Source organism: Strongylocentrotus purpuratus, unplaced genomic scaffold (genome assembly GCF_000002235.5).
Source record: "Strongylocentrotus purpuratus isolate Spur 01 unplaced genomic scaffold, Spur_5.0 spur5_scaffold_14, whole genome shotgun sequence".
Taxonomy (NCBI): domain Eukaryota; kingdom Metazoa; phylum Echinodermata; class Echinoidea; order Camarodonta; family Strongylocentrotidae; genus Strongylocentrotus; species Strongylocentrotus purpuratus.
The window spans coordinates 24,167,758-24,195,038 of NW_022145599.1; the positions used below are offsets into that span (position 1 = coordinate 24,167,758).

General features: G+C 37.5%; 3 protein-coding genes across 3 annotated transcripts; 2 read left to right on the plus strand and 1 right to left on the minus strand.

The window, feature by feature from the left end:
• Window positions 1-2,505: 2,505 nt before the first annotated feature.
• On the minus strand, window positions 2,506-4,990 carry LOC115923756 (tripartite motif-containing protein 2-like). The gene is made up of 2 exons (XM_030985052.1): window positions 4,841-4,990; window positions 2,506-3,600 (listed from the first exon to the last, which is right to left on the minus strand). The coding sequence occupies exon 2, from the start codon at window positions 3,570-3,572 to the stop codon at window positions 2,583-2,585; it is 990 nt and encodes a 329-aa protein (XP_030840912.1). The 5' UTR covers window positions 3,573-3,600; window positions 4,841-4,990; the 3' UTR covers window positions 2,506-2,582.
• A 4,700-nt stretch (window positions 4,991-9,690) lies between these two features.
• LOC115923811 lies at window positions 9,691-18,373 on the plus strand. The gene is made up of 5 exons (XM_030985156.1): window positions 9,691-10,094; window positions 13,603-13,699; window positions 15,050-15,203; window positions 17,555-18,320; window positions 18,362-18,373. Exons 1-5 carry the CDS (start codon window positions 10,062-10,064, stop codon window positions 18,371-18,373), a joined length of 1,062 nt encoding a protein of 353 aa, XP_030841016.1. The 5' UTR covers window positions 9,691-10,061.
• On the plus strand, window positions 18,316-26,187 carry LOC115923559. Its single transcript, XM_030984525.1, has 3 exons — window positions 18,316-20,724; window positions 21,578-21,688; window positions 22,577-26,187. Exons 1-3 carry the CDS (start codon window positions 18,423-18,425, stop codon window positions 22,852-22,854), a joined length of 2,691 nt encoding a protein of 896 aa, XP_030840385.1. The 5' UTR covers window positions 18,316-18,422; the 3' UTR covers window positions 22,855-26,187.
• Window positions 26,188-27,281: the final 1,094 nt, after the last annotated feature.

The following is a 27,281-nucleotide window of genomic DNA, read 5'->3' on the forward strand; positions in this document are numbered from 1 at the left end:
GTGTAAATGATTAGAAATTTGGTAATGTCTTGGTTAAAGTAACACTGTACACAGGATGATGTATATGGGACTACAAAAACATATGGCATAAAAATGAGGTCCTCATTTTAAAGCTGTTACGTATCATATCTAGAATATGAAGGCATTTGAAGAGCCATGCTTTTCAGGGAATATTTTTTTCTCCTGATGTTCTTCCACACTTGCATGATAACAATGAAAACGCTCACAGATTATTTTCCACCTACTCAACATTCCCTTTCATGTAATTTGTTATAACCTTTTAAAGGCAATTGATAATGTTGCAAAGTGAAATGATATTGAAAAAATATGATTGATGGCAATTTAGCCTCTGGCTTCAAATCATTGTCAAAATAAAATAATTATTGTGTTGAATTTAATTAAACATATGCTCTGATTACATTCGTTACATCTATATGGCCTTTTCTTTAGTTGCAGATAGGGTTACGTTCTTTTATTTATTTAATCGAAAGTTTACAGTCTCCTATAGTTGCGATTAATATAAACTCTTTATAAAACGGGGCCCCGAGGTCCTTAAAACGAGTTTCCACTATTATACTGGCACAGAGTTATACTTCTATATTAACAATTTGTGTTGTCTACATTCGAGTTGTCAAAACATGTTATCTCTTTTGGCGGTATTTGAAACATTGATTCTTCAATTTCATAGACCAAAAAGGAAATCATCTATATATCTTATTAATATATTGTGTCAATGTATAATATGCGCATGAAATGGTCCAATTAGTCATTACATTAAAAGTCACATCCTGATCTTGATTTGTTGATTGTAATTATTAAGCAAAAATCGTCATTACAAGCAACAAATCAAGTTCGTAAACCAGTTAAAAGAGTTTGATAATAAAACAAGGTACACGTTTTTATATGAAATTATAAGCAAACCTTCATTTTTATGATTATTTGTTCACTCCGCATCATGCTAACTTAAATAAATGTCATGATGTTGATGTCTTGATTTCTAAGAAATCTTTCTTCAAACTATCAACTACTCAAAGCAGAAATAAATGAACGGTGTCAATTACAATTATATTTACCATAAGGTTAGTTCTTTTCAAACAGAGCTTTGTCAATGACATAACTACCAATTCTAGAATATGATGAACCATTTCCCTTGACTTAAACTGCAGTACATTTTTATAAAACACATTAATAGCTCTTGATAACAACTTTTGAAATTCTGTGGTATAGGATAGAACAGATATATGGTACAAATAAACATGGTAGAGGTAAAATCACCGAATTCACGAGTTGAGACATACACCTTAGCCAAGTAAAAATTCTAAATAAAATACTATCTTTATCCGCGTCCTGTAGTGAATACGGCCCCAGTATCACATGCGTTGCCAGTGTTGCGTTTAAACACCCATTTATATTCAAAACATGAATCATCTTTCATTTTGACTCGCAAAACTTTGCTCAAGACTAGTCGAGACACTGTTGGATTGAAAAATTGCCATGAATTGATAAATTGATCTTTCCAATCCTTTAAATTTCACTGTTACAGTACGATGTTTTAATGTATGATAATAATAATATTGGCTTTCTTTCGTGGTGTATCAGTTATATTGCATTCAGCTAGCATGAATATTGCACTCATCTTCGACTCGTACAATCAATCTGATATACCACTCAAGGGCAGCCAATGTTATATAATTATAAGGCTATATCAATTTAGATTTAGAGAGGATACCAACATATTAAGCGCATTCCAATCCAAAGACTTATTTAATTGTAACACCATATACTTGGCATCCCTTCGCTTTTTAAATCCTGGTGCGGCCTTTGTTGTCTGTGTCACCGTCTAATTCTCTAATACAGCCTACACTCAAGAAAAAGACACAGCTGGGTATGATTACCTTGTCAAATAATATAATCATTTTTTTTTAAATTATGAAACAATGTTATCTGTATTATTTCTGCATGTGAAATGTGAAATCAATAAACTCAACTCAACTCAACTCAACTCAACTCAATGTTTATTCAAATGATCACTACGAAAACAAAAATAAATTTATAAAAAAAATAAAAAATTATACCTTGAAGATAATGGCCTGTACTTGAAAGTTTTCCCCTTTTTTCTATTTTAACGGAGGTGTATAGGTGCAGTCTAAAAGCGAAAAAGTAAATAGATTTGCCACTGTTTTCATTTTACGATGTACATGTTGACTGAGACACAACACAATGTCCTGTGGAAACTTAACATGTCATAAACCATTCCTAATTTATGTTCATGTATCTATGCACTACAAGTGAAACACTGTCATTATAACGCATTCACTATGAATCAACTCTTCAGTGTTAGAATTTTATACACGTATTGTAATCAATGTCATTACATTACCGTTGTTCTGTCTAGAATTGAAATGTGTTCCCCTTTTACATCATCATGATCATCATTAGTAGTAGTAGTAACCTTTCACTTCTCTGATTATTTATATAAACTGGTATTCTCTGGGTAAACCCTTTTCATTCATTAGTCTACAAACAGTTACGTAGCGTCACTATATAGCCACCGCCGATTGGTACCCCAACAAATACCTTGTTTAAAGGGGCTTGTTAATCGACTTAGGAGAAACCTTTTGGAGAGCCTGTCCTGCGGTTCCACCACTGGTTGATGGAACACAGCCATGCTGTGGTCTAGATGGTGCAGATGGTACCAAAAGTTTATTCCAGAGCTTTAAGTGTTCTACACCAATGTCAGTCTTGAGAAGGTTCAACACCGTGTCGACAGTTTTAACGTAGGACTTGAGGTCTTCGCCATCTAGCTCCTCTAAAGTCTTACTTTCCAACTTCGGAACAGCAATCGCCAGACTCTGTTTAAAATGTTTCCCCTTTTCTTTGAACCGAGCAACATCTGATTCCAAATTCTTTGTTGATTTAGTCAATGATTGCAAGCGGAAAGTTATGTTTTTGTTGAGTTGTGCTAATTCAGCCTTAAACTCGTCTTCAATTGATTGCTTTGCATTGTTATGATGAATAATCAACTTAGATACCCCCTGATCAGCTTCAAGAAGATTGTTCTCCAAGGTCTTTAATTGAACCTGATATCGCTGTTTGGCATCTTTAGTCATTTGACTGAGCTCTCCCAGAAATTCGTTTCTTGTCTTGGTTACATGATGGGTGTGTTTTTCTTGGAAACACTTAAAGCATATGAAGACCAGGCAGGTGCTGCAATAAATGTCTCTGCGCTCTTGGTTATGCGTTTTGCATGTGGGAGTTCTTTTGGGTCTTTTACCCGAAGGCCCTGGCTCTTCACTCAAGTCCTGATGTAAGAGCTTTCTGATGGGTAGGTTTCGACTAAATCCATTCACTCGACTCTCTCGTAGTTTGGTCTTTCTACTGCAAGTGGGACAACAAATAGATGTTTTCAATGGCGACCCTAGCTGACTTTCATCAAGAATATCCAGGCATTTCTTGCAGAACACATGCCCACATACGAGATTGCGGGGATCATCGAAGGTGTCGGAGCAGATAGTGCACATGAGATGTTCAGCCATATCTGGATATAATGTCAGCTTGCGTTTCCTCTCCATGTCTGTCTCACTTTTTGTAACTTAAGTCCTGAATGAAAAATAATAGAGAAAGAGAATCGAAATTCTATTGTGTTCATATTCATGTTTACGAAATATCACGAGTGAGAATAATGGTGTATTTCGGATTGACAGTGAATTCACATTGCGTAAAATAGTGTATAAAATACGTGATCCATATATGTGTGTTTCCACTTTGCATTTGAACACTACTTTTAGACAAATATCAATAGTAATGGTACCCACTATATCTAGATGTATTACATTTTCTCCCTTAAAACTTCACCGTATGATTACGAAAAATATCCATAACCTTTTCTGATTTTTTCTCTAACTGTTTCGAACCGATCCCTTTTTCTTTTCTATTTTAAAGTTAATAACTATTGTCAACCTAAAGTTCCTGCCTGAATATCAAACGTTGATACCACATTAAGATTAAATCCATTTTTTATGTGCGTTGCATTTGGTTTTAAGCAAAATTGAGTCTCATTCCAAAACTTCACACTTATGCTTAAAGACAAAGTTGAGTTCTGGTCATGCAATTGCATTGTGAAAAAACGATGTGGAATCGATCAGAAAAGGTAAAACATCCAGCATATAAGTATTGGTGTGTACTGCAAGGTTCTGGAATCATCAAAACAATAAGAAACTTGGTCCAGTCTTGGTAAAGTTACAAACACTGTACACAGAAAGATGTATATGGGACTACACGAACATGTTATATTAAAAATATGTCCCGATTTTTATGTTGTTACATGCCATATTTAGAATATGAAGGAATTTGAAGAGCCATGCTTTTTAGGCAACATTTTTTATCAGATGTTCTTCCACATTTGCATAATAACAATGATAACGCTCACAAATTGTCACCTCTTCCCAGAACTCAACCTTAAAGAGTAGGTTGAGTTGGGCAATAATGAGGACCCCCTTTTTATGCCACATGTTTATGTAGTTCCATATACATCTTTCTGTGTACAGTTCTTATTACATCTAATAGACTGGGCCATATTTCTTATCATTTTGATTATTCCAGAATCTGCATTACACACCAATACTTATATGTTACATGATAAAGTTTTCCTGATCGATTCCACACCGTTTCTTTCACAATGCAATCGCATTAGCAGAACTGAACTTTATCTTTAAACATAAATTATAATGTACATAATCAAATTTTCTCAACTGCTACCAAACAGTTTCTTCACTATGTATTCACATGATCAGTTGCTATACTAAGCTTTACATTTGACAAGGAAAATGATATCACTTACCGGAGATGAGTTCGTGATAGGTCTGCTGTTCACCAAAAGATGTTCGTTGGGCTTAATCTGAGCAACGTACCGTACGTACCGACATATTTCATGCATTCGAAATTAGGCTACCGCTCTAATAGCAGCCTGTAAAAAGATGGTGTTGTGCTTTTCTAACGCGTCATCACAGTCTATTGATTTTTCATAAATAACAGTAACTCATAGTTCACCCACAGGTACAGCGCCCGAGTTGGAATTCCCCAGAACGAGGCTCGAGTTGGAATTCCCCAGGACGAGGCATTGTTGTGCGGAATACCAACTCCGCTATTGTGTGTGTGTGTGTGTGTGTGTGCCAGGGGCGGCCGAGCGACTTTCAAAGTGGGGGGCACCAACAAAAAAGGGCACTTTCTGGAAAAAAGGGCACCTACAGTGGGAAATCTCAAAGCGAAAATATACAATTTTTAGACATTGGTATATACCCCTACATTGTGATTACATTATCAGGGATGATTTCAATATTGTTTCTCTTCATACATCATACAAAATATCGCTTAAGCATCAAACTTTACAGTTGAGTGTGATGTCTGAATATGCATTTACGAGCGAGCGAAGCGAGCGAGAAATTTTTTAAAGATCTGTGAGGTCGCAGTGCGAAACATTACATCTTATAAAGAGAAAAAAAGCCAATCTTGATGGGGTTATAAGCACATTCTCATAAGGGAAGACTGAAAAGACCTTTGATAAGTAACATAATTATATAATCTTTAAATGCGAGCGAGCGCAGCGAGCGAACTTTGGGGAAAACTGCTCTTAGTCTCTTTAAATAAGGGGCACGTTTAATGATTACATGAAAAGGGGACAATTATCGAAAGGGATAAGACACTTATTAGAAAAGAAAAGGAAAGGAGCACGTGTATAAGTACAAAGGATAATTATAAGAGGTGAAAATGAGGCATTTTTTCACTTGAAAAGAGGCACTCACCAGTGATGAAAAGGAGGCGTTTACGAGAATGGGAAATAGGCATTTGTTGACGGAAAAGGGGCACCCATCAGATTTTAATAGGATCATTTATAAGAGGTGAAAAGGGGATAGGTCCCTTATTAGAAAGGAAAAGGGGCACGTATCATTATTAAAAGGGGAATTATCAGAGTTGCAAAGGGGCACTGACCAGATATGAAAAGGGGCACTTATGAAAATGTAAAAGGGGCAATTATAATAAAGGAAAATGTGCATTTGTTGAATGAAAAGGGGGCACCGATCAGATGTTTAAAAGGGGCAGTTATGAGAAGGGGAAGGGGAAGTTATGAGAAGGGGAAGGAGCTCTTTCTTTTTAATGGGGGCACTTATCATAAGGAAAAGGGGCACTTATTAGAAAGGTAAAGGGGAAGTTATGAGAAGGGGAAGGAGCTCTTTCTTTTTAATGGGGGCACTTATCATACGGAAAAAGGGCACTTATTAGAAAATAAGAGGGGCACATGTTAAAATGAAAGGTGCGCTCATCCGAGTTTAAAAAGGGGTAGTTATTAAAAGGAGAAGGGGCACTTCTTACAAAGGAAAAAAGGGGAAGTTGTCAAAGTAAAAAGAGCACCTCTCAGTTTTGAATAGGGCAATCATCAGAGGTGAAGGGGGCACTTATTAAAAGTGAAAAGGGGCACTTCTCGTACCTGAAAAGAGGCACTTACTAGAGATTAAAAAGGGCACTTATTCAAGATAATTTCAAGATTCATGAGAATGGAAAATGAACATTTATTGTAAAGGAAAATGGGAACATGTCGAAGGAAAAGGGGCACGTGTCAAAAATAAAAAGGGCACTCGTCAGAGGTGAAAAGGGGAAAGGGGCACTTTTACTAAGTAATAGGGGCACTTGTCAAAGTAAAAGGGGCACCTTTCCCATGTAAAAGGGGCACTTCTTACAAAATAAAAGGGGCACTTTTCCTATGTAAAAAGGAGCATTTTGGGGGTATCTGAAAAAGTGGGGGGGGGGCACTGTGCCCCCCTGCCCCCCCGGGAGGGCTGCCTCTGATGTGTGCGTGGGTGAGTAGAGGCAGGAATGTTACAATAACGTATTGCAGTGTCTGCATTGGGTATGCGGGCCTCTAGGGCCTTAGAGCATTGAACATCCCTACCCTTTAATGCAAAGTTCCGGGTCCCCCTTGGGCAAGGTGTAGCCCCTGACAGCCTTCCCCGAGACCATAGAAATACTGGGATGATGTCCAGCGGGGGCTAGTTTATCATAAATCCGGGTGGAGGGTACTCGTCAGCTGTAGTAAAAGCAAACCTTCTAATGGAGTCCAGCCATGATGAAAATTGTGCCTGCGGAAGGCAACGGGAACCCACCGCAGTAATATCCTCAGGATGACCCAATATATATGATATGATAGTTGTCAATTAAAATCAAGCCAAAGACGTTAACGGGACTCTAGACACTAGATGCCAGGGTGTCGCGTCCGGCAGGGCCAGCAGTGAGGATGGTCAGGTCGTCAGTCAGCAAAGTTCTCACTCGCGCGTAGGCACTTGGAATGTTAGAACAATGAGAGACGACAAGATAGAAACCATCAAACGTGAGATGCGACGTTATAACATGAACCTGCTTGCTCTTACTGAGGTTAGATGGCTTGACAGTGATGACTTCATGAGTGATGAATTCAGAGTGATATACTCTGGAGGGAAAGCAAGACAACGTGGTGTTGCCCTTCTGCTGGACAAGCATACAGCAAAGAATGTATGTAGGATAGAGGCTGTAAGCGATAGACTGTTAGCAGTCAGAATAAAGGATCACCGGTTGACATCGTTGTGTTGGTTGTGTACATGCCTACAAGTGACTTTGAGGACAAAGATGTGGAGGATATTTACGACATGATCGATGAGGAGCTGGACAAAGGGAAAGGAAATGACTATCGTATTCTTCTCGGTGACTGGAATGCTGTTGTTGGAAGCTCACACAAACATGATGATGCTGTTGAAGAGTGGGGTCTCGGCAGGAAAAACCAACAAGGAAAAACCTACAAAGGCAATCAGATGCGAGGATCACCGCACTATCAGCCTGGTATCACATGCTTCAAAAGTATTACTAAAGGTACTCAACCATCGGATTGAAGCGAGGTCTAGAGATTATATTGGAATTGACCAATTTGGCTTTCGAAAAGGGGTCGGCACTCGAGAAGCAATCGCTGTGATGAGAATACTAAGTGAGAGATGTATACAGCATGATCAGGACCTATATATCTGTTTTGTGGACTACGAAAAGGCATTTGATTGTGCCAATTGGACTAGGTTGATGGAAGTGCTGTCAGCCATTGGTGTTGATTGGAAAGACCGTAGATTGCTTGCATCCTTGTACATGGCTCAGACTGCTAGCGTTCGCGTTGGAGATGGGGTCTCTGAACCAGCCGTCATTGGACGTGGAACACGTCAGGGATGCCTTCTGTCTCCTCTTCTCTTCAATATCTATGCAGAGGCAATGGTAAGAGAAGCTCTGGCAATGTTAGAAGAAGTAGTGATCGTTGGAGGAGTGTTGATTAGGTCTTTACGGTATGCTGATGATCAGGCCACGCTCGCTGTCACTGCCGATGGTCTTCAAAGACAGATGGTTCAGATGGATCAAGTGGTTAGGAGCTATGGCATGAGAATCAACGAGAAGAAAACAAAGGTGATGATGATAAGTAAAGGCAAGACAAAAGAAATAACTATCATGTTAAATGGCAACAGACTAGTGCATGTCAACCACTTCAAGTATCTAGGCAGTGTGCTGACTGAGGATGGCAAGTCTGCCAAAGAGGTCAACTTGGGCTCAGCTCTGGCAAGAGCTGCCTTCTTACAAAGACAAGATATCCTGATGAGCCACAACATTGACCTTAGTTTGAGAAAGCGTCTTGTGAAGACTCTAGTATGGAGTGTACTGTTGTATGGGGCTGAGACGTGGACACTCATTAAAAAGGACATGCAGCGATTGGAGGCGGTCGAAATGTGGTGCTGGCGCAAATTACTAGGTGTGTCTTGGAGGGACAGATTTTCGAATGAAGAGGAGTTGCATCGAGCTCAAGAAAGGCGGGTGCTGATTCAAACGATTAGAGAGAGACAGAAGAAATGGCTTGGACACATAATGCGGCATGATGAGGGCTTGATGCTCAGAGACAGAGTCATAGAAGGACTTATTCATGGTAAGAAGAAGAGGGGAAGACCTCATAAAGGCTTTCTAGACGATGTAATCACACAATGTGGAGCAACAAGGTATGAAACGATGAAACGGTTTACTCAAGACCGAGGAACTTAGAGAGAAACTTGGAGAGACACTTGATATAGAATTTAATATAATAGGTCAATGAACCAGTCATAAACTGACAGATCACTATTGATGATGAGTGTCTGAATACGATACGCAAGAGAGCCTTAAATTGCCTTGGATTGATTCGTTTTAATATTAATCGTGTTATATTAATCAAGGGTCGCGTTCTATCTGATTCGGTCCCGACCTAAAATGACAGGCAGTTTCCACCCGGTAGCTAGGAAAGGGGGGGGGGTGGGGGGAGGGGGTTGGAAGGGTGAGTGTGCGTGCGTGTGTGCGTGTGTGTGTGTGTGTGGTGGAAGTGTGGTCGGGTGGAGTGTGTGTCGCACGATGGGGAGGGGGGGGGGGGTAGCAGTAGTAGTGTGTTTGGTTGGATGGGGTTATTTGTTTTCTGATACAACTGATTTCATTTTTGTGTTCATCAATTGTACAATGTTTGTAATGTAAATGTTTTGAATTATGTCAAGGAAAAAAAAAATGTACCTTATTTCTAAAAATTAATTTGTATTGTTTGGAATCAATAAAAAAACTATTAAAAAAAAAAAGTGTGTGTGTGTGTGTGCGTGTGTGTGTGTGTGCGTGTGTGTGCACTTGTAATGACCGTCAATCGGGGAGGTTCATATGAATACACAACTTCCAACTGTGGAGACACAGCAAACCGTGGAGCTCCACAGTTGCAGAATCATTAAAACGAGATTTAAATCAGCTTTGGGACATCTCAGTAGTACCCCATCAACGTTCGGCTGCGATTTAACTCCATCCCCGGTTTCCCACTTTGGAGTCATAGCTTGCAGCCTGAATATGTGTATTATTTTCCGATCTCAAGAATAATATCAAGTGAAGAGCGCCAGCATGAGGATACACACTGCACAGTCTGTATCTTATTAGATGCAGCGCATGCGCAGTGCTGGTGCAGTGCACCTTGCGACGTGCCTGTTAACGTATATGGACATGTCATGGCGGGATTAGTACAGCCACAACTGGCAAAAGTAAGTAGAACTTGTCTAGATCTAGAAAGTTTACTTTCATTTTTAATCCAGTCTAGGCCCATTAATATTCTATCAACTTTTTAAAGAATTCCTTAGGCCTATAGATCTAGTTCTATTCATGATATTGGGTACAAAAAACTCATACATAGGTCTAGTCTAGATCTAGATCTAAGTCTAATCTAGATCTAAGTAAGATGTAGATCTAGATTCTAGGCCTAACGTTAGGCCTAGACCTAGACTAGTACTACTAGTCTAGGCTACTAGTAGTAGATCTAGGTCTAGTATAAGTTCTTCATAGGCCTAACTTTAGAGTTAAACTAAAGGAATATCTAGTAACGTTAGATTTGAAGGTCTATTTCACATCAGCCAGATTTAGCCTAAATGTGTGCATGGGAAATGTGGAGCCATAGGTCTAGGCCTATCTGTAAATAACTCACATGGGTCAGATGTGTATAAATGTGTGCATGGGAAATGTGGAGCCATAATAATCTGGGTCAGATGTGTATAAATGTGTGCACGGGAAATGTGGAGCCATAACTAGATATAGATCTACATGGGCAATATGTGTTTAAATGTGTGCATGGGAAATGTGGAGCCATAGATCTATATATATATATATATATTACACATGGGCCAGATATGTATAAATGTGTGCATGGAAAATGTGGAGCCATGTTTAACTGAACTATTTAAGGTGGATTGAAGATTTATAAATGTGTGCATGGGAACTGTGGAGCCATTATACATGGGCCAGATTTGTATAAATGTGTGCATTGGAAATGTGGAGCCATATCTATATATTTTATACATAGGCCAGATGTGTATAAATGTGTGCATGGGAAATGTGGAGCCATATATATATAGATCGACATGGGCAATATGTGTTTAAATGTGTGCATGGGAAATGTGGAGCCATATATATATAGGTCTATATTACACATGGGCCAGATGTGTATAAATGTGTGCATGGGAAATGTGGAGCCATATATATATATAAATATATATATATTACACATGGGCCAGATGTGTATAAATGTGTGCATGGGAAATGTGGAGCCATATATATATATAATGGGCCAGACGTGTATAAATGTGTGCATGGGAAATGTGGAGCCATATCTATATATATATATATATATATTACACATGACCCAGATATGTATAAATGTGTGCATGGAAAATGTGGAGCCATGTTTAACTGAACTATTTAAGGTGGATTGAAGACTTATAAATGTGTGCATGGGAACTGTGGAGCCATTATACATGGGCCAGATTTGTATAACTGTGTGCATGGGAAATGTGGAGCCATATATATATATATATATATATATATGGGCCAGACGTGTATAAATGTGTGCATGGGAAATGTGGAGCCATATCTATATATATATATATTACACATGACCCAGATATGTATAAATGTGTGCATGGAAAATGTGGAACCATGTTTATCTGAACTATTTAAGGTGGATTGAAGATGTATAAATGTGTGCATGGGAAATGTGGAGCCATATATATATTACACATGGGCCAGATGTTTAAATGTGTGCATGGGAAATGTGGAGCCACATAAATATATTACACATGGGCCAGATGTGTATAAATGTGTGCATGGGAAATGTGGAGCCATATATATATATTACACATGGGCCAGATGTGTATAAATGTGTGCATGGGAAATGTGGAGCCATATATATATATATATATATTACACATAGGCCAGATGTGTATAAATGTGTGCATTTGAAATGTGGAGCCATATATATATATATATATATATATTATACATGGGCCAGATTTGTATAAATGTGTGCATGGGAAATGTGGAGCCATATCTATATATATTATACATGGGCCAGATGTGTATAAATGTGTGCATGGAAAATGTGGAGCCATATATATATATATATTACAAATGGGCCAGATGTGTATAAATGTGTGCATGGGAAATGTGGAGCCATATCTATATATATATTACACATGACCCAGATATGTATAAATGTGTGCATGGAAAATGTGGAGCCATATATTTATTACACATGGGCCAGATGTATAAATGTGTGCATGGGAAATGTGGAGCCACATAAATATATTACACATGGGCCAGATGTGTATAAATGTGTGCATGGGAAATGTGGAGCCATATATATATATTACACATGGGCCAGATGTGTATAAATGTGTGCATGGGAAATGTGGAGCCATATATATATATTACACATGGGCCAGATGTGTATAAATGTGTGCATGGAAAATGTGGAGCCATATATATATATTACGAATGGGCCAGATGTGTATAAATGTGTGCATGGGAAATGTGGAACCATATATATATATTACACATGGGCCAGATGTGTATAAATGTGTGCATGGGAAATGTGGAGCCATATATATATTACACATGGACCAGATGTATAAATGTGTGCATGGGAAATGTGGAGCCATATATATATTACACATGGGCCAGATGTGTATAAATGTGTGCATGGGAAATGTGGAGCCATATATATATATTACACATGGGCCAGATGTGTATAAATGTGTGCATGGGAAATGTGGAGCCATATATATATATATATTACACATAGGCCAGATGTGTATAAATGTGTGCATTTGAAATGTGGAGCCATATATATATATATATATATATATATTATACATGGGCCAGATTTGTATAAATGTGTGCATGGGAAATGTGGAGCCATATCTATATATATTATACATGGGCCAGATGTGTATAAATGTGTGCATGGAAAATGTGGAGCCATATATATATATTACAAATGGGCCAGATGTGTATAAATGTGTGCATGGGAAATGTGGAGCCATATCTATATATATATTACACATGACCCAGATATGTATAAATTTATGCATGGGAAATGTGGAGCCATATATATTACACATGGGCCAGATGTCTATACATTTGTGCATGGGAAATGTGGAGCCATTTATATATTACATATGGGCCAGATGTGTATAAATGGGTGCATGGGAAATGTGGAGCCATGTTTATCTCAACTACTTAAGGTGGATTGAAGATGTATAAATGTGTGCATGGGAAATGTGGAGCCATATCTATATATATTACACATCAGCCAGATATGTATAAATGTGTGCATGGGAAATGTGGAGCCACATTTATTATTGCATATGGGCTAGATATGTATAAATGTGTGCATAGGAAATGTGGAGCAATCTATATCTATTGCAAATGAGTCAAATATGATAAGATGTGTGCATGGGAAATGTGGAGCCATGTATTTACATGACCCCCTTGATGTACATGTACATCATAATGGATGTGTTTCATAATACCTCATGATTTTAACAAATAATATAATAAAATTGAGCATGGATATGAGTAGCAATATTTTGGCAAATTCCAGTATGATAAGGCGGAGGATGTGGGGGGGGGGGGGGGGTGTAATATTTAGATATTTTCTTCCAGCTTGCTCACAGCTGTGTTTCTGCATAATATTACTAATATTTACTTGACTTGTTTCAGAATCGGATTCTCAGAAGTCAAACCAGACAGACAGTTCCAGATATTTTTAGTGAAGTTGATCCTGAAGGATTTACAGTGAAACAGCTGCCTGACAAAGGTGAGTGAGGTTACATACATGTACATGTAGATTGTATTAATAGTGAAAATTCACTGTAGCATAGATATCTAACATTAATATGCTCAATAAAATATTGATTCAGAGCTAGACTATGCAAGGAACGCCTGGTATGGTTCTTTGATCACACCTCATCGCCTATTGTCTGAAAATCACCAGCTCTTCTCAGAGTAACTTTGAAACCCTTCGCAGTTAAACAGGTCAACTTCTTTAGTAAAATCTATACCCTTTCTGTATATTTCATTAATTTCATGCAGTAGAATATTTGATATGCTTTCCCTCATATTTTTCTGTTTTTATAATCTTAATTCAACACTTAATTGCGTGAAGCAGTCTTCAGTGGCAAAGTGTTGAAAATAGAATCAATTACCACTACTGCATTTTCGTCTACAAAATACTCAATAATCTAGCCCCTTATTTAGAATCTTTTGGTCATAATCGTCCAGTTTACTTTGTTACTTGTCATTCTTCCTTAAATCCCTTATTTATCCTGAAACCAAAGACTGAATTTAAAAAACGTTCTTTTTCTTTCACTGCTCCAAGCATCTATAACAATCTACCGACTCATATTCGCACGGCAACTTCACTCCAAATGTTAAAAAACCAAATTAAGTCACTCCCTCTATCACTTTAATGCATGCACTGGTACCTAATGTTATATCATGACTTTTACCATAAGTTAGTTTTGTTTGTTTGTCTGTTTGCAGTTGTGTAGTCTATTTTTACGGCATGTGTATTTTTTAAAATATTTTTTTGGTCATTTTTCTTTGTATCAATAATATCTTAAATATTTAATATTTAAGGCCTTTTGTTCATTTTGATCTAGTTTTTATTTTTTTAAAGCTTTTTTTTTAATGTTTTCTACAATGTATTCTATTTTTTTGTAAATATTTGTATGTACAGGGCTCTTTTGTAAAGCAGGAGGTATTAAACTTGATTTGGTTAAGTGTTTAAAGGTTAGACCTTGAAATGAATTTTAATGCCTCCTCATGGGGTTGAATGTCAAAAAGTTTTTAGAAAATCTAGAGAAAACGTCATGTTCATCATGACATGCATGACACTGTAATTTAATATCTGCAGCATACTAATATTAAATACAGTGTGTTGCTTAAAAGTCTGCTTGATGGCAATGTGACCAAAAAGACACACAAATGTTATTTAAAACTCAACCAATTTTGAAAATAAGTGCCTTCTTACAAGTACGAGTCCGAGTTACTTATCACACCTGAGCATTATCTTAAATGACAGACAAATATACTTGTAACATCATATTCACAATGTTTAAACTCGCATGATTGATCTCATGAAGATTATGTATTTCTTCAATCACAGGTAGAGCAGTCTTTACCACCAAAACGTTTGAAGAGGGAGAATTCCTTTTGTGGTACAGAGGAGATCTGGTAACCAGAGATGTGGGGGAAAGAAGAGATGCAGACTGTGAAACTTGCTTCAGATACTTTTTCACATGGAAAGGGACGAAATGGTGGTAAGTCTACATACTATGACGACTTGATTTATTGAAAAGTATATTTTGTAATGATAGGTGTTGAAAACAAACCTAAGGCTATATGCTTATGACGTAGTCGTAAACATGTGGGTTGACAGGGCAACATATTTTCTACCAGTGGTTTTTGTTTTTTCCCTAGAGAAAGATCGAAAGCTAGTCATGTCTGTCAAATTCTATTCCGTGCTTTTGAATAAACCCGTGGACTGACCACATACAGTACACATACAGTTTTCTGCAGAAAGTATCAATACGGCAAGGACAGCATAGAACAAATATGCAACTTATATTCTTCTCTATCTATTCAAACCTGTTTTAGCTATCATACAAAAAACACAATCTTACCAATGACAATTATTCTACCTTGTCAGTCCAACAGATCATATTCCATTTTGGAGAGCATAAAATGAGAATATAAAACAATATTTGGTACAAATATTGGATATAAAAGAAAGGTGCATTACACTGAAAAGTCCATGTTTTTTTTTTGTACACTCCACATTTCATCTTACAGATGAAACAGATTCGGAAATTTCTATGCAACTTGCACCACCTCCCTCTCCCTCCAGTGAAGTTTTAAATGATGAAACAGATTCGGAAATTTCTACGCAGCTTGCACCACCTCCCTCTCCCTCCAGTGAAGTTTTAAATGATGCTGGTTCATCAGTTCCCTGCAATATGTCATCGGAAGACTCTTTTTCTACTCCCCCTTTCTTCTACACCTCATCTTCACTTCAGTCTGATATTACTTCATCTGTTCATTCATTACTTCCCCTAACACCTCCCCGCACCCCCCAATCAACCCCTCACACAACCCCTCCCTCAACCCCTCGCCTAACCCCTCTCCCAACCCCTCTCCCAACCCCTCCCTCAACCCCTCTCCTAACCCCTCGCTCATCAACTCCTCATTCAACTTCTTCATCTGCTTTGTCTCCTCCTCTCCCTTCCCATCCTCCTAATTCATTTCTTTCAATGTCTGTTGTCCAGCGTCATCCTCGCATTGTAGCTGGATTTCTCATTTCGCTACTCCTGCTTGTTGTCTTTATACATCTTCTGCTTTTAATTTCTGTTATCCTTCTTTGTTAAATGTTCATCATTCATTTTGTAATTTCCCAAATTTCCTCTTCTTTATAATCTGGGAAGATGATCTGAGATGGGCCAACATATGTCAAATGGTAAGATTTATTGAAAAATCATTTGAAAACTTGAGAACAAAAATCATACAGTTGGTAAACATAATCTTCATTGAGGATGTAGTTTTCAATGCACAATTCAAACCCTGCATTGGATTTCCTGCTTTCTTTGCTCATTCTAAAATAATATAACACTGCATACATGTTTGGTCCGTTTGATATGAATTCAGGTTTGTGCTAGTAGCCACTTTTTATATTGTATTCTTTATTTGCTTTTTGGAGCTACGTTCCACTTTTAAAGATTAGATAGATTATTTTCTTCTTTCCCCCCTCATTCTACACGTCTGTTCTTGTTTATCATAATGCTTTTTTTCCTTTTTCCCATGCTATTTTTTAATCTTTCCTCATCTCTCCCTCCCTTCTTCTCCTTGGACTCATCTTTCTTCTCCGCATGTTCCTTCTCCCCTGCCGAAGCCTTCTTCCATCTCTCCCACCCGGTGTAAACATCTTGTGGATAGATATGTCCGAAATTGTACATTTTCCCTTTAGTCTGTTGCCTCTCCTTGCCCTTTCCCCAATTTGATCGCTTCTCTCTCTTTTTTGTTATTTTTGTTATACCATGTAATGTCTTTGGCTCTCGTATTTCAGAGGGTCTTGAGAGGATATATTTTGTTCGCAATGCTGTTGCCCGTGGCTTGTAGGGCGTGTCGTTATTCGACCTTTGTGTTTTTTTTGTTTGTTTTTGTTATTTGTATTTATATTGAAAAAATCTTCCACGGTTAGTTCGTCGTCTTTTTTCGCCTCGGTACTCTTGTCTGATGCACGGTGACATTTTGTAGCATTACAATTTTAAGGCAAATGAAAAGTAAACATATGCATGTTTAATGTTCATGATATTGGTTATGATTTCCAATGCCTACATGTAATGTTACCTATTTGTTTCCTATGTTACTTGTATTTCAAATTTCCTCCTAAAATTAACCATGCGTTAACAAAAATCATGACTGTAACGATTCTTCTTTGAGTGATACCCTAGCTACTTGAAAAGTAACAGTTAATCAAATAATATCTGACAACAGAGAAAACCTAAAGTGAAATCACAAATTGTAACCCACATATACTTGTATGTTTCAGTGATTCATTGTAATTTTAAACATTGATGAATCTAATGTTTTCATTTTTTTTCAATTTCATTTCCAGTAGGGATGCATCAGTCGAACCAACTAAACAACAACTGGGACGACTCGTCAACCATGGTTGGAGGGGTGAAGTCAACAGCAGAATGAAGATTAGAGAGAACCCTCACAATGAACCAGAACTGGTTCTCTTCTCATTGAAGAAAATCAAAGAAGGTGAAGAAGTGTTATATGATTATGGGGTGGGAGATAATTTTGTATTCCCAAGTCCTACTCAATTACACAGTGGAGTCCAAGATGAAAAACCTGAAATTCTGCAAAATTCTGCAAACCTCCCACCAGACCCAGAAAAAGTTTGTTCACCATTCTCCGAGCCTGCCACACAAGAACTACTGGAACCAGATGGAAACTTTTCACAGTCCAATGTTCGAGCTGATGATGATGAAACATCTGAAGATCGATGCAGAAACCCCCCTAATAACGAAACAAATTGGGAACCATCCCCTAAGCCTGCCACACAAGCTTTAATGGAATCAGATGGTAAGATTTCACAGTTCAGTGTTTCAGCTGATAATGATGACACATGTGATGATCCATGCCGGAACCCCTCTAATAACCAAGAACATTGGGAACCATCCCCTGAGCCTGCCACACAAGCGTTAATGGAATCAGATGGAAAGCTCTCCCAGTTTGATGTTCCAGTTGATAATGATGACACATGTGATGATCCATGCATAAACCCCCCTAATAACCAAGTGCATTGGGAATCATTTACTGAGCTTGCCACACAACCTTTAATAGAACCAGATGGAAACCGTCCACTCTCCAATGTTCTAACTGATGATGCTGAAACATCTGATGATCTATGCAGAAACCCCCCTAATAACGAAACAAATTGGGAACCATCCCCTGAGCCTGCCACACAAGCTTTAATGGAATCAGATGGAAAGATTTCACAGTTTAATGTTTCAGCTGATAATGATGACACATGTGATGATCCATGCATAAACCCACCTAATAACCAAGTGCATTGGGAACCATTTACTGAGCTTGCCACACAACCTTTAATGGAACCAGATGGAAACCTTTCACTGTCCAATTTTCTTGCTGATAATGATGACACATCTGATGATCTATGCAGAAACCCCCCTAATAACCGAGAGCACTGGGAACCATTCCCTGAGCCTGCCACACCAGCATTGATGGTACCAGATGGAACCCTTTCACAAAATATTTTTTCAAGTGATAATGAGGACATATTATCTGACCATAATGATGATAGTGATGATGATCCAGACTATGTCTGTGATTCTCAAGGAGATTCTGACTCTTCAGGGAAGACTTCATTAAATAATTCTCAAGCATCATTGCCTAAGGCTAAATGTACATCAATAAATGGCATCACTCGATCACTGAAATCTCTGTCATCAGATCAGTCATTGGAGGCATCATCAAGATATGGAGGCATTGATGCTGACCATGAGGGGATAACTGTGATGAAGACCAACAATCAAGGAGGGCGAAAATATGACAAGGTAGCTTATTGCATGATGTGTGAGAAGCCCCACAAAAAACTTCCTGATCACCTGCGGTCACAACATTCCAATGAAATAAAGGTGGCTCAATACATGGCAGCAACGAATCGAAAAGAAAAGGATAAGCTATTGACATTGATAAGAAATAAAGGAAATCACATGCACAACTACAGGGTCTTCGAAAAGGGTCATGGAGAGCTTGTGGTCGTATATAGACCTTCTTGTGAAGCAAAGCCCCGTGATTATCAGCCTTGCAAAGATTGTTTGGGATGGTTTGCGAAAGCCGAATTGTGGAAACACCGCTGCATTTTGAAGCAAGAAGAGCCGGCTAAGGAGCAAAAGAAAAAACGAAGAAGACTATTAGCACAAGGTCGACTCTTGCTTCCACCAGTGCCCTGCACATCAAGAGATTCTATAACACACAAAGTACTGAGTGGTCTCAGCGATGATGAAATCAAGGCCTGCATTCTAAATGATCAGTTGATTCTAGAATTGGCCAAGGTGTACTCTAAGAAATTGGGCCATGACGAAGAACAGCACAACCACATCAGATGCAAGTTACGAGAACTAGGAAGACTTGTACTTCAGTTCAGACGTTGCAGCTGCAATGGCAAGGCAAGTCTGACTTCCCTGATATCACCAAATGGTTTTATGACTGTCTTGAGTGCTGTCAAGAAAGTGGCAGGCTTTGATGAGGAGAACCACTTGTTCAATACACCAAGTCTAGCACTTAAGCTGGGACATACCTTAAGAAAGGCTGCCTTTGTGCTCCTGAGTAAGGCTTTGATGGACAGAGATGGGGATGACATGCAGAAACTTGTAGAAAAGTTCATCAAGCTGCTGGACACTTGTTGGGGATCTGAAATCTCTACTCATGCTCTACGAACTTTGTACCAGAGGAAACGAAACCAGCCCAAACTCCTACCCCTAACGAGTGATGTTGTGGCTTTGTCAAGACACCTAGAGGTACAGGCTGAACTTTGTGTAGACAAACTGTCATCTGGGACCGCAATCGAAAACCATAGCACATGGAGAGAACTCAACAAGACCATGCTGGCTCATCTCATTGTGTTTAATAGGAGGAGACAAGGGGAAATCAGCAAGATGACTCTTGATGACTACAATAAAATCAAGAAAGGTGAATCTCATATGGTGGAAGGACAACTAGAGATGCTGAAAGACTGGGAAAAAAATCTTGTAAAGTTTCTCTGGAGAGTTGAGGTAGTAGGAAAACGTGGCAGGACAGTGCCGATCCTTGTGACAGACTCCATGAAATCATGTGTAGACACCCTTGTATCCCACAGGGAGGAAGCAGGTGTAAACCCAAGCAACAAATACCTGTTCGCCGTAGCCAATAGTGACACTACATCTCATGTTCGAGGGTCAGATGCTCTCCGTGAGCTGTCAGAAGCATGTGGAGCACAAAATCCTTCAACACTTCGATCCACAAAATTACGGAAGCATGTAGCTACCATGTCACAACTAATGAGCTTGAGGGACCATGAGATGGACGCCTTAGCAAACTTCATGGGCCACGATATTAGGATACATAGGGAGTATTATAGACTGCCAGATGCTGCTATGCAGGTGGCCAAAATATCAAAGATCCTGTTCGCCATGGAGGGAAAAGCTGGGAACCCGGTCCAGCTGATTGGCACTGCAAAAAGTCTGGATGAGCTTCAAATCAAGTTAGATGAAGGTAAATTTGTGATGAGGGTAGAATTATACAGTGGGGATCTCAATCCAAACCCTAATGAGATGAGAAACATCATGGCGAGGGATGAGCCGGTGGGGTCACTCCCCTGCAAAGAGTGACACGTATGACCGTTACCACCAATGCATATAACCCCCTTTTGCGGTCAATTTCAAGGACATGTGAAACTTAATTTTTTACGTCAAAACAAGGACAAAATCGTACTTTGGAATAATTTATAAGATTGTAAGGACACTTTCGCAAATTTACCCCTATTTTACCATATTACAAGGACAAGACTCGGCTCCGAGAATTTTATGACCCCTATTTATCAATTTCGGGGACACCTGTGCAATTTTCTTTATTTCGAGGAATATGTCCGCGGACATGCTTGAAATTGACCCCTTTTCCGCGATTTTGGTAACGGTCATGCGGTAGTCACATTGAGGGGGGATGAGTGGGATGAATAACAAACCATGTAGCATGTACTCATTTTAAGAATCAAGTATTTCTGATTTCCACTCAACTTGACAATTATCAAATACAAAATATGTAAATTGATAAACATGCTGCAACATTATTGAATTAATGAAAAGTGTTGTTTTCAAATGAACCATGCAGTTAAATATTCCTCACTATATTGTTCACTTGTTTGTTTCAATTTATTTAGATTAGGGGTAATTAAGGCATTTGTTTGACTCGATCCACATATGTAGCATATACCTGGTGCCAATTCTACCATGTTGTATTTAGAAATAGTTGATTATATTCTTTTGTTTTAAATTACAAGTATGTTTTCTTTGCAGTTGACCCAGATTTTCTTTTTGGTGAATATTATTGATTATTATTTTATGTACAGAGATCGACACTGGAGAACAGGGACCTGAATCATGTGATGACAATTGTGACAGCGATGTTGATTCTGGTGATCATGATGTCGAACGTCAGCTACCTGGATGCTCCCAAAAAGGTATGACTTTAAGTCCAATGAGAGCATCTAAAAAAATTCTTTTTGCAAACCTAAATGTTAATTTTGCCTATTGTACCGCACTCTCAATCATCCTCAAAAGCCAAAGTGAAACCAAACTTTTTCCTGTTGAAATCACCACGTACCAATATTTGTGCATTTTGAATTGTTACAAATTATAGCACAATTATAATTGTAATGTAGCCTCACAAAAAAAGGCTGTTGCCAATGACGGAGAAAATCTATTAGTGAATTTAATTGGTCTCTATATCTAAACTTCTCTAAACTAAAAAAAAATTGTGTACATACAATAATATAGACTCAGAAAGTATTATGTGATCGTGGCCCTTTTGTTCTAGACTGGGAGTCAGGGGTTGTCAAGGTAATACAAAATGTACTTTTTTTCATGCACACAGCAATCACTACAATATACTAGGAAATGGATGAAAATGGAGGCAGCCAGGAGCCCCTCCCAAATAAACCCAAAACTGAGCTAGATTAGCAAAATAAATGACCAATAGAAACCGGGTAGAATATGTGAAACATAACCCCATCTGTCATGACACTGTCAGATAATTTAAAGACTTGTTTGTGCCCGACTCCCCTAAACGGTAGATGCCCATAATTTCACGAAATATGAGCTTTACAAAATTATATGATGGCTTTCTTCCCGCAAAAAAAAATCGTTTAAGTGTATTCCTCCCAGGATCACACTCTATTCTGCATCACTGCAAAAGAGGATTTAAATATTCTTCCTCTCCTTCCATCCTCATAACAGTAATGCACTCTTCAAGTTCATGGGTCAGAGACTCAGAGAAACAGTATGTGATACTGCATTTATTATTCTGCATAGTATAATTGCAACATTTTTTTGTTATTGTCTTTCATTAGGTACCAAAAGGCAAAGGCAAACGCAACATGTACTGGAAGAGGTTGATGAACAGCCAATAAGGAAGAAACGAAAGACAGCATGGAGCGATGCGGAAAAGTCGGCTGTCCAGAGACGTTTAGGAGCCTTTATGACTGTTCATTCTAAGCTACCTGGCAAGAGAGCGATAGACGAATGCTTGAAAGCTGAAGCTGTGCTGAAACACAGAACGTGGGTCAACATCAAAGACTACGTAAGAAACTCGAAGGTTACCAAAAGCAGAAAAACACAGCCTTGGTAAAAACATTCCCTTTAATATCAAATCACCATTTTTATATTGAATACACACATGCTTTTGTTTTGAGTCACCAAACTGCTGAAAATGCTCATAAATTACAAGGCATGTTCTTGTTATTACAGTCTAAAATGTGTATTCTTTTATATTTGGTTTCTCCATGTATTCATAAAATGTTTACCCACTCTACTGGCAAAGGATTTGTTATTTTGAGGTTTTATTATCATTTTTGTAGGCATCCGGCAATTTGTAATTGTGTTAGGGTCTTATTAGTGGACCTATGCTTGGCCACTCCCAGATATCAATGACAGGGAGCATATCGTTTAGGCAACATGTACTGATTACAATGAGAATTTTGCAGCATGAGTTGGAAATATCCTATTTGAACAAGAAAAAAACCCATAGATTTTTTAACGAAATAAATCAGTGGAAGTTGTAATCAAACAGTCAAGTATTTGCATTTACATACCATAATGGCAGCATAAGAAGGCAGTAGGGGAATTGACTAGTGTAATGCTTGTACATTTGTGACACAATTAAAACTTAAACAACATTTATTATGAGAACACGTTCAGTATAGTGTATTAATATCATCATCAAGGGAGAGTGCCCTTACTATGTGTAAAGGGTGCCCCTTTTCATTTTGGACAGAACTTGTGTTGTTTCTGATATTATTATGGGGTTGTACTAAACACTCGGGTCGCGGCGCGCTGAAAAACACTCGGGTCACGGCTCGTTTGGCCATCTTTTTTTAAGTGTCTTCAAATCGGCTTTTTAATATAAGGGGGAAATCTTATTTCAAATTAGCGACTGTTTTTACACTCGGGTCGCGGCTCGCTGGGCCATTTTTTCAATGATGTCTTCAAAGGGGATGCGTGGGGAAATTTACTTTAAAAACGAAGTTGTAAGTTGTGATTGTTTTTTGTTCAATGATAGACAAATAAGAAGATTATAATTAAGGCTGACATCGGGAAAGACAAATATACTAGGTGGGTAAAGTGGATTTTAGATAAAGTGTAATAGTACATAGGTATATGATCTATTAATATGATAGAAACAAGGAAGAATGGATACAGTGAGAAGATGAATTGTCGGAAATTAAGAACTACCAAGAGAGGAATACAAAAACAAAGAATGAAAGAATGAAATGAATATTTCCATCATTCCTTGTAATATCCTATCAAGTTTTATTCCTCGCTTTATTTTCATATTTGTCAGTCTTTAAAAAATATTCTTTCTAAATTTTATTCTACCCCTTTATTTCTCATCTTTTTTCTATCATGTAAATCTTTATTTCCTCCACTCTTTTCTTTATATCTTTATCACTGTTAAATTTGACCAATGAATTCTTTCAATTCCCTTTTTATTAAATATTTGTTTTCTTTCATTCTTTGTTTATGTAATCCTCTCTTGTTAGTTCTTAATTTCCCACAATTCATCTTCTCACTCTATCCATTATTCCTTGTTTCTATCAAATATACAGTTCATTTCCCTTGTAGTATTACACTTTCTCTAAAATCCACTTTAATCACCTAGTATTTTGTCTTTCCCAATGCCAGCCTTAATTCTAATCTTCTTATTTGTCTATCATTAAAAAAATAATAATCACAACTTCCAACTTCTTTTTTAAGAAAATTTCCCTACGCATCCCCTTTGAAGACATCATTGAATAAATGGCCCAGCGAGCCGCGACCTGAGTGTAAAAACAGTCACTAATTTGAAATAATATTTTCCCCCTTAAAAACCGATTTGAAGACACCATTTTGTTTAAATGGCCAAACGAGCCGCGACCTGAGTGTTTAGTACAAGCCATTAATATGGGATAGTGTAGAGATAGAATTTGTACACTTTTGTTTAATTAGCAATGCAGTAGTTTCTGCAGATTTAGTATAATTGTGGCAAAAAATAGAGGGGGAGTCAATGATCAGTGCCCCCTTTAAAAAGTAAACCGAATGTATGTTTGTTGTGAATTAATAAGAACAGATCTGAATATTATTCTCAGATTTCCCACATACATAAAATATGTCAATTTAGTGTTTAAGCACTAGACTATAGATGATGGTTGTAATGTGAATAATTAGTTGTGATGGGGGTCGGGGACCCAAAACCTTTTTTTTTTTGTAATACCTTTGCAACAAAACAAATAAAAAGGGCTATAATAAAGGGTTGGTTCCAGTATAATCATATAAACCTACAATATTAATATGATTCACCTTACTTCTTGCTGATTCAATTTCATCCCTGGTCCCTTTTTTTTGGGGGGGGGGGGATTTGTGATGTCAGTGAGTTCTCCTTCATTCTTCATCATTGTTCAAAAGTTGGCTTCTCCAACAAATTTGTATTGCGTCAGATTTGTGTTAAATGTATAGCACACAACTAATGATGATGCTATGATAGGAATGTAAAAAACAGATATGCTGTGTAGCTTTTTTAACCTTAGGTACTGTTAAACTCTACGTAATTATGTTCATCAAACTAATATCTGGAATCTTTTACATCCATTTTGCCCCCAAATCAAACTCCATCATGTTAAATGGTATCTTTGGAATGTACTATTGTTACCACTGACAAATATTCATATATAATATTTGAGAAACTTGGAAAATGGATATTATTAATTTGTCAGACTGAAAAGGGAATTATCCCTCAAATACTAACGCATTCATATTTATATGTATCACATGATTTTACAACAAAAGAAAATAAAATGGTATATAAATCAGGACTTTCTAGCAAACTGTGTGGTGTGCTAGTACTCTACCTAGGGGCTGCTATTTTCTTAGAGAGCAGTAGTGACTCTTGACCTTCAGTTTCAGTTTAGTTTCATTTATTTCACACTAAATAATTTCGAAATTACATGTGAAAAAAGGAACTTAATCAAAAGCATATAGCTTGTAGAATTTAAGTTCCTCAAAATAATGTTGACACAGTGTCATTCATTATAAGGTAGAAGTATGATGATACAAAATCAGAGTATACAGATAAAACAATGAAATGATATGGATGATGGATGTAAGAAAGAAGAGAACTAGGAAGGGAAGGTAAAGCATGGGGGTCAGGAGAAGAATGAGGAGAGAGAAAAGGAAGTTTTTAGAATAGAATATTCAAGGTCGGGATTCACAGTCCAGAAAAAAATAGTATACTTGTGCATTACATGTACAAATTTAATACTAACAATTTGATATGTTTTTTAAAGCTGCAACAGTTCTTAAGCTATTTGAGATTCGGATCAATGGTGCTTCAGTAGTTTGGTCCTGTGTATGAAATAGTTTTTATGGCGAAAACTGCCCTGGTTAGGGAGGATGATAGTTTGTACATGTTGCATGTCGTGTTTGGTATGTGTGTAAAGCATCCTTTTTTGTAAAGCGTTCAATTATGGCTGATGGGAGTATTGCTAAATAACATTTAATTATTTTGTTTGTTTAATATTCAAGGAGACTTTGTTTGCCTGGATCCAAGAGAGGGCTTTTGGCTTTCTTGCTGTGTGTTTACAGCAGTGGGCTCTTTTTTTCTTCATTTCTAGTTATGAGTTATGTTGTTCAAAGTTGTTACAGATGTTATCTTTTGTTTTCATTAATTGGTTGCTTAATTTCTTGTTATGGTTTGAGGTGGGTTTTGTTTTTTAGGTTTTAGAATTCTAGATTTTTTTTAGAATCCCTGGGGATTTTACGGTAGTAAACCCCATTTATTTAAGTGGCAGAATTCATTTTATGCCTCAACCTTTCATATCATTCCAAACACACAAATATACTATACATGTGTATAAATTAAGGATGGCCGGCCAAGAATGAACAGTAATATGATCTGTTATTTTAACAAGACCTCAAAGAAATCATGAAATATGCGTAGGCTGAGTTGATCAATTCTCCAAGTAAATGATATCAATATCATCTATTTTGCCTTCGTTTGTATTCTAACCTCATTTTCTGTGGCAATGTCAACTTCACAATATTGCACCATTCTTTTACCCAGGTGATGTTAGAAATAATTGTTTATTCGTAATCACAATTATAAGACATTTTTCTACTACATGCATGTTTAATCTGTAGATTTTTGCAAATGTGGTGCAATGCCTGTGGTTCAATTGTATTGATTGGTACTAATGCCCTTTTTATGTACACGTTCGGACTTAACTCCTAATTGCATATCATCGCTGGACGTGTTTAACTTGTCTCTTGTAAATTTCATGATGTGCATGTGCCTTTGAAGACTGTCAAATAATTGTATCGAAATAAAGTATATTTTACAGAAATTCAAAGAAGATAAACTATTGTTTATTACAATTGGCATTTATTTGATTCTATCTCGTCTTTTTCCTCTGTAGTACAATACACCTGCTGGTGTATGAGATATTTATAGAAATAACATGATAATTCTGTGATTTTTGTTTTCCCTCTTTAACATAAGTCATATTTTAAAATTAAGAAAGAAAA

Excerpts from the sequence above, each read along its gene's own strand:
- LOC115923756 (XM_030985052.1), bottom strand. The coding sequence starts at position 3,572 with ATGGAGAGGAAACGCAAGCTGACATTATATCCAGATATGGCTGAACAT.
- LOC115923811 (XM_030985156.1), top strand. The coding sequence starts at position 10,062 with ATGGCGGGATTAGTACAGCCACAACTGGCAAAA. Across the intron at positions 10,095-13,602 it reads TACAGCCACAACTGGCAAAA|AATCGGATTCTCAGAAGTCA; the intron begins GTAAGTAGAACT and ends GACTTGTTTCAG. Across the intron at positions 13,700-15,049 it reads GAAACAGCTGCCTGACAAAG|GTAGAGCAGTCTTTACCACC; the intron begins GTGAGTGAGGTT and ends CTTCAATCACAG.
- LOC115923559 (XM_030984525.1), top strand. The coding sequence starts at position 18,423 with ATGGAATCAGATGGAAAGATTTCACAGTTTAATGTTTCAGCTGATAAT. Across the intron at positions 20,725-21,577 it reads TCAAATCAAGTTAGATGAAG|AGATCGACACTGGAGAACAG; the intron begins GTAAATTTGTGA and ends TTTTATGTACAG. Across the intron at positions 21,689-22,576 it reads ACCTGGATGCTCCCAAAAAG|GTACCAAAAGGCAAAGGCAA; the intron begins GTATGACTTTAA and ends GTCTTTCATTAG.